This window comes from Microtus ochrogaster, unplaced genomic scaffold (assembly GCF_000317375.1).
Source record: "Microtus ochrogaster isolate Prairie Vole_2 unplaced genomic scaffold, MicOch1.0 UNK14, whole genome shotgun sequence".
Classification (NCBI taxonomy): domain Eukaryota; kingdom Metazoa; phylum Chordata; class Mammalia; order Rodentia; family Cricetidae; genus Microtus; species Microtus ochrogaster.
Genome location: NW_004949112.1, coordinates 195,370 through 202,426, shown reverse-complemented (window position 1 = coordinate 202,426; position 7,057 = coordinate 195,370). Strand labels below are relative to the sequence as shown.

The 7,057-nt window shown below is 50.0% G+C and overlaps 1 protein-coding gene across 5 annotated transcripts in view; it reads left to right on the top strand.

Annotated features, from left to right (window-relative positions):
• Abcc8 (ATP binding cassette subfamily C member 8) overlaps nt 1–7,057 on the top strand; it is a 70,313-nt gene that overhangs the window by 43,891 nt on the left and 19,365 nt on the right. For 3 of the 5 annotated variants that reach the window (XM_026789080.1, XM_005366746.3, XM_026789082.1), the window contains exon 17: nt 5,893–5,925. In XM_026789080.1, coding sequence (XP_026644881.1) covers nt 5,893–5,925 — 33 coding nt within the window. The remainder of the gene's footprint in view (nt 1–5,892; nt 5,926–7,057) is intronic. The other 2 variants (XM_013353678.2, XM_026789081.1) reach the window with 1 other exon arrangement.

Genomic DNA, 7,057 nt, shown 5'->3' with positions numbered 1-7,057 from the left:
CTCTCTCTCTCTCTCTCTCTCTCTCTCTCTCACACACACACACACACACGCACACACACACACATGCATTCATGCATGCATGAATGCAGGCACATGCTCTTCACAGAGCCACTACATGAATCCTTGGGCTTTGCACACATCAAACCCCACCTTCCTCAGTAGACGGATACATTTGAGGCACGGAGGAAGACTGAGGTCATAATAGGCTGACCTGTAGCTATCCCTAGGCGGCTCTTAGAACCCATTCCTGACTCAATTCAAACTCTGGCTTCTCCACACCAATACATCAATCTATTGATCTCACCTGTGATGCCGGGCCCTGTGCCCAGCAACAGGAATGCAATGCTAGTTAAGATTTGGGTCTGTTTGCAACAGAAGGCGAGAGAATCAGTGTGGCAGCAGAGCACCCAGAGTACAAGGAACCCTGTAGTCCAGGGGGAACCCCTTGAGGATGAGTGTGGGCTCCTCTAACGGAAAAGGTAGGGTGGGAGAGGAAGGTATCCCAAGTGAGGCGACTGCACAGGCAGAGGCTGGCTGACCATGAAGAGCGTGGCTCTGGGTGCCTGGAGCACTGTGTGGGATGCAGTGATGAGAGGGAGGGAGGGAGGGAGGGAGGGAGGGAGGGACTGATGGAGTGACCTGACATAGATTAGATATACCAGACATGAGAAATAACACTGAGCCAAAAGACTCGAAGTGCCTGCTTCTGATAAAGGATGAGGGAGTAGGGGAAGGGACTGGAGAGGAGGTCAGTTAGGAGTTCATTATAATGTTGGGGGGGGGAGACTAAACAACTGACTGTTGGCTTCTGCAATTTGTCCTGCAATAGCCTGGTACCCATCTGGACTCCTTTATCAGAGCAATGAGCTAAGAATGGGAACTGTGTGTTCGGTGCCTATCATTCCTGGGAGGATACCCGAACTCAAGATGTTGGACTTCAGGTCTTCAGAGAGATGTTGCACTTGCAAAGTGAGCCAAGAACAAAATAGCTTTTGACGTAGAGGTCTCTCCTGATAGTGTATGCCTACAGCCAGAGGCAAGGGCCATGTCAGGACACTCTTCCTTACCAGGGTCAAGCTCTGGTGACCAGGCAGCCAGAAAGAGTTCCAGGGGGCACAAGGCAGGAAGCTGGGAGATTAGGGAGGGGCGGTAGAGAACGCTCTGGGGAGATGGTTGTTGGTACAACTGTTCATTAATTCCTGCAAGGACCAAATGAGCTAAGTATGGCTGAGCAGCCAGGAGCAGATAGATGCTCTGGGCCAAGCTGCCTGAGTTCAGATTTGATCTTTGTGTTTTGGAAAATTCCATAAGTGTTCTGTACCAGTTTTCCCTTTTAACCCATGGGGTTGATGAGAGGACTAGCCTAGCATGTAGCGAGAGCCCTATAAATATTATGATAAACATTATTCAGCCATGTGCCTCCTTGCCAAGAACAAATTTCCCGCACTGTACCCTAGCCCGTCTCCCAGGAGAAACCATAGTGAGCTCCCTGGAGACAAGAACCACAATTTCTTTTTCTCTCCAAATCCATAGTCACTTTAGTAAATGAATTCATTTACAAATGAATGAGCCAGAGACTGCTTGGGACTGTGTCTCTCTCCCACAAGCCTTTGTTCAAGTTGCTCATGTTCCTGATGGGAACTCCAAGCTTCTTCACCCACTTTGGGATGGAGCCAGCCCCATGACTGCACCTTTCACTGTGTGGTGACCTGTCTGTGTGACTCTGGGCCCCTTAATGTTCCATGTTTCCCCAGTGCCCAGTGCAGATCTGGGGCCCTTCTCTGTGTAACTCTAGGGGATGGAAGTCTGGCCTTTGCCCTCTAAGAACTCCAGGTAGATAGAACTCTGTGGAAGGAGCCCTGGAATGGACACTGAGACTCCATCAGCTGAGACACATCAAAGCTGGGGAGCTGTCCTGAGCAAACCTTGGTTCCGGGGCTCCGAGCCATGTGACCCCCACACATTCCCTCTCCTGAGTCCTCAGCCTCTTCCTGGCTTCCTGGCTCAACGAATGTCAACCTGGGAGTTTGCAAACTCCCCGTGTAATATCTAAGAAGAAAACATGTTAATAAAAAGTCAATATTAGCAGATGCACTCAGGTATAATTTGTTTCCCAGGAAGTGAAAAGTAAGGCCATTAGTCCCTAGTGTGACTTGTAATGTCCCCAAAAAGTCATCAGGAAGTAGGCCTTAGGAAAGCACAGGGTGAGGAGAAGTCCCCACCCTATGAGGAAGTACAAATCTGTTTTTCCAGGACTCCCTGCCACCTTTTCCCTACCACCTGCTGAGATGCCCACATGTGACCTGTCAGTGTGTGTGGCTGTGCCCAGTAGGGGCCCTCCTAGCTCTGGACCTTTCTCGGAGTCTGCCTGTTGATTTGTGGTGTTTGGCTCAAAGTTGCCTGACTCCTACCCTTAGTTGTACCCAAGTGTGTCGAGAAGGGACTGGGGGCTCAGGTGCTCCTAGGTCTCCTTGAGGCAGGCTTGGGAACCAGGTGGTGTTTTTAGTCCTCACTGCTCCACTCCCTCGCTTCATGACCTTGGGCAGGTGGTGCTGCCTCCCTGGAACTCAGTTTCCTCCTGTAAAACAATGAAAACTACCCTGCCTTTTCTGTCTCAGAGGTCTGGCCTTGGCACTAACTGTGCAGGGGACCGTGGGTGGGAGGGAATGCAGGGCAGTCACAGGCCTGCAGGAGGGAGGAACAGTGGACTTTGGAGGCTCTGTAAGTCCTATCCTCATCCCCCCTCAGTTTCCCCCTGTTCCCTTCTCATCTGTTCCTGGGACCTTGAATGAATGCTGGGGCTGTTGGCTACTCTGCACCCCATAATCAGAATCCAGAGAAAATAATTTAAGGGTGGTAAACAAATTGTTTGGGCTTATGGGTACAGCCCTGCGGATCTCTGTGAGCCTGAGTTTACACAGCAAATTCCAGGTCAGCCAGGCCCTTATGGTGAGTGAGACTCTGCCTTTAAAACACATAAACAGAATCCATAGCCTTGGGCTCAGTGGATTCCAGTGAGCCACAACAGCACGGCAGCTGGGGAAGGGTGAAAGAGGAAGCAGCTTCCTGACTGGCAGGAAGCAGGGGAGGGTGAAGAAGGCAGGAACAAGATAGCCACAGGGTCCCACCCTAGTGACCTGCTTCCTCCAGGTAGGTCCCAGCTTCTCCAACCTCCCCAAAACACAAGACCAAAGGGGAACCAGTGTCCACCACATGAGCCTGTGGGGAACATTTTATATTTATATTTTTGTATTCATTTTGTATGTTTGTGTATCATCTTCCTCAAATTTCTCTAATACTTTGGTTCCTCCTACTTTCCTCTGGGATCTTGTAATTCTCTGACTTCTGTCAGTCTGTCTGATTCATGCTTCAGAATGTGAGCCCTGCATGGCAGGCTCTGTGCCTTGAAGCATCATAGCGTACAAAATGCAGGCAAGGGAAGCAGAGTACCCCTGAGAGAAAACGGTGAAGAACTTGCCGGGCAATTGGAGGCTGGTACTTTACGATCCAGCACCTGCAGGCTGACGTGTGGTTCCCAGCATTTGCTGGACAGCCGCACTAGCTGCTCCATTGAGCTCCAGCTCATGGGAGTCCTGTCTCAAAAACCAAGGGGGAAGTCACTCTGGGTGGACCTCTGGCCTCTAACTGCATGCGCCAAGATGTGCACATGGCTAGATGAGCAAGTATATATAAAACACACGCACACACTTGAGCATTCAGTGAGAGAGCATGCTTGCCAAACGTACTGTTCTTTGCTTTTTAGCTTAAGATATACACACAAAGCCTTAGTAAAGTTCCTGCTAGAAGTTTAGGATTACAATAGAAAGAGGAAGTAAACCTAGATTAGCACCTCAGCTTTGCCTCTTTCTGACTCTGTTGCATGAAGCCTATTCTGCAACCCTGAGCCTCAGTGTGCTCATCTGTAAAGTGGGGACAGGATTCAGTTGTAGGGTGAGACCAGAGTGTGAATTCAGGCTCCTCGACACTGTGCAGAGGAATGGCAGCTAGCAAAAGCCTGCCTCCATCTCTCTTTCCTAATGATCAATCACTGTTAACAGGCTCCGTTTATTACAGCTCTGTCATGTGCTAAGCACTGCGGGGGCTGGAAAAGATATTCTTCCTGCCTTTAAATCCCACTGGGCACACCAGGCTCGCTCAGGACCTGATGGAGAGCAAGGCAGTCCATTAGAAGAGCTAATTGAGCAGCCAGGATCAAGATGATCGAGTCAGGGCTGAGTCAGGGCTGGAGGGGGTGTGCTGAGTCCTCAGGGACGCCACAGAGATCCAGACCACATCCTTAGCTTCTCTGGAGGAAGTCCCCCAAGAGAAACTCATCTGAACCTTGGCCGTCGGGCAGGAATTGGTCAGCGCTGTTTCTCTGCCTCGTGCTCGCAATCTGTCCATGACAGCAATCTGGTGGTTAGAGATGCTAGGTTAGGCTGGGCTGGGAGAATGGGCAGGGACCACAAGACCCAGAGGAAGGGACCAGGAACTGGTGTCAACAAATGTGTCATGACCTCGCCTGGTCCTCCCCAGACAGGACAGACACCTCGCCTGGTCCTCCCCAGACAGGACAGATAACCTCCCCTGGTCCTCCCCAGACAGGACAGATAACCTCCCCTGGTCCTCCCCAGAGAAGGATAGATACCTATCAGGTTTTTGTCACTTTCTGGCAGTGTGATTTTGAACGAGTTAACTTAGCCTCTCAGAGCCTATCTGAAAAATGGAGTTGAGAAATCAAAAGAAACCTCAGTGTACATTAAAAGTGATCATTCTAGGCTTGGAAAGATGACTCGGAAGTTAAGAGACCTAGCTGCTCTCCAGAGGACCCAGGTTCACTTCCTGGTACCCACGTGGCCACTCACACCTGTCACAGTTCACACCTGTAACTGCAGTTCCAGGGGATACAACACCTTCTGACCTTGGGCTAGAGGGCATGCACGTGGTAAACATTTACACACAGGCTTAATGCACACATATAAAATAAATAAATAATAAACAAATACATAACAAATCTAAAAAATATCAAGTGACCATTCTATTACAGTGCTCATCAGTACTTATAAAAGCTCTATGCATGATGGCCGTTTTCAGCATTGTTAAAATAAGATACCTGGGTGTGGTGGTACAGGCTACAGTCCCAGCCTCTAGTAGGTGGGAGCAGGGAGATCATCTTTAGCTATAGAGCAAACTTGAGGTCAGTCTGAGCTGTATGCAGCCCAGTCTAGAAATACTATTAATTTAGAAATTGTAATCACAAATGAATATGAATACAGAGAAGGTTAATTTCCCACATGGGTAGATCACAAGTGCACATTCCATTGGTGGAAGATGTTTCTGGAATGTTGAGAGGTGTTGAACTGGCACAGGAGACAGAGCACAGAGAAACTTGGCCCCGAGATTTAGATCACTTTTTAACAAATGTGCCCCTTACTGTGAGAGGCTTCGCCTCCCCGCACTGACAGATTTAAACCACCTGCCGTGCACACAGACGTTTTCTACTTTTTAAAAACAGTTGCTCCAATTATTTTTGATCTGCCATTAGATTCTGCAGTGTGATAAGCATTGTGTGCAGTGGTGACTGCATGGGGCTGTGGGAAAGTCAAATTCCCTCCCTGGTCTCAGTTGTCCTGGGTATAAAACCAGTATGGTGCCCAGCCAGCCTCATGGCTGCTCCAGGTCAATGCCAGTAGCAGCAGCTGGGCCTGTGCTGTTTGGAGGGTACTCGGACGGACGTGGAGATTGAGATGAGTCAATTCTGCTTCCAGGAAGCCACCCGGGCCCCTGGAGAGGGTGGGAGGTGGGAGGAGTAGGGACTGCTTCTCCAGGAAGCTCCGGCATGATGGAAGGCAATCGGGAATTAACTGGTGTTCATCTTTCTTTTTGACCCAGCAGCCTTCCGGACAGCGAGGGAGAGGACCCCAGGTACCGCCTTGGGACAGGTTTGGCATGGGTGGGGTGCTGGGGCCTGTGGGTGAGAACACTAATTGTGAGTCCAAGGTTGTGCAGTCACAGCGTCTCAGAAGCGTGAGGCTAAGCCTGGCAGCTTCAGTGAAGGCAAATTGGTTATAGAGGGGAGGACAAAATCCTTAGACAAACAATGCTTGTGTGTCAGGAGCCGGGCTGGTGGTGCACCTGTAATCCCAGTACCTAGGAGGTGAAGGCAGGAGGATTGGGAGTTCAAGGCCAGCCTAGAAGACAAGAATCCCTGCCTTTAAATAAAAAATAATTATGAGGTAGGAAACAAATAATTGGAAAGATAGTTCTTGAAAGGCTCCAGGAATATGAGAAAAACAAAAAACCTTGTCTCTAAGAAGCAGCGATGGGCATCCTTCATGCTATACACAGAACATTCAGTCATGTTAAATATGCTCAATGTTAATGGATGGTTGACAAAGACAGCGCAGCCTTCACTTCTTCCCTGAGAACACAGGCAAAGCCTGGAGGCTGTATGCTAGGCTGGCGAAGCTGATCCTCTGGGCAGCTCACCAGTCAACTAAGGCTTCCCACAGCCTCAGAGACACCTCTCCTGCTACTTTCTGCCTTGCCTGCCACCTCGTCCCCACAGGCCCAGCCTCTCAAACCATAGTGATTGTACGACTTGAGCCCAAACCCAGACGTGGCATGTGAAAGTTCAGATGTGTCCAACGATAATAAAATAACAGCAGTTCACGCTGGAGCTGTAGGGAGCAGGCAGTGCCCACGAGCACCAGTGCCCATGTGTCTCTCTGGATGATTCCCCTACATGCTAAGATTCTTCTGGTGTGCCATGTGGGAAGGGCCGCAGTTCATGCTTGGAACTTCTCTCTCAGCTTCCAGATTGTAGGTGGCCACCCACATGGTACAGATTCTGTCAACTGCTTGGCCCAACCTGGCTGGGGTCAGAGCACCCTGTTGGCCTGAGGTCTTGATTTGCTCGTTTGAACCTAGAGTCAAGGGTGAGGCTGAGAAGTCTGCCAGGCTACTCCTCTGACCCAGAGAGTTTCCCCGCATGGGGCCTTCCCACCCTATTCTCCCCCTTAAATGACCCGACTGGGTTTCTTCACGTACCCACATG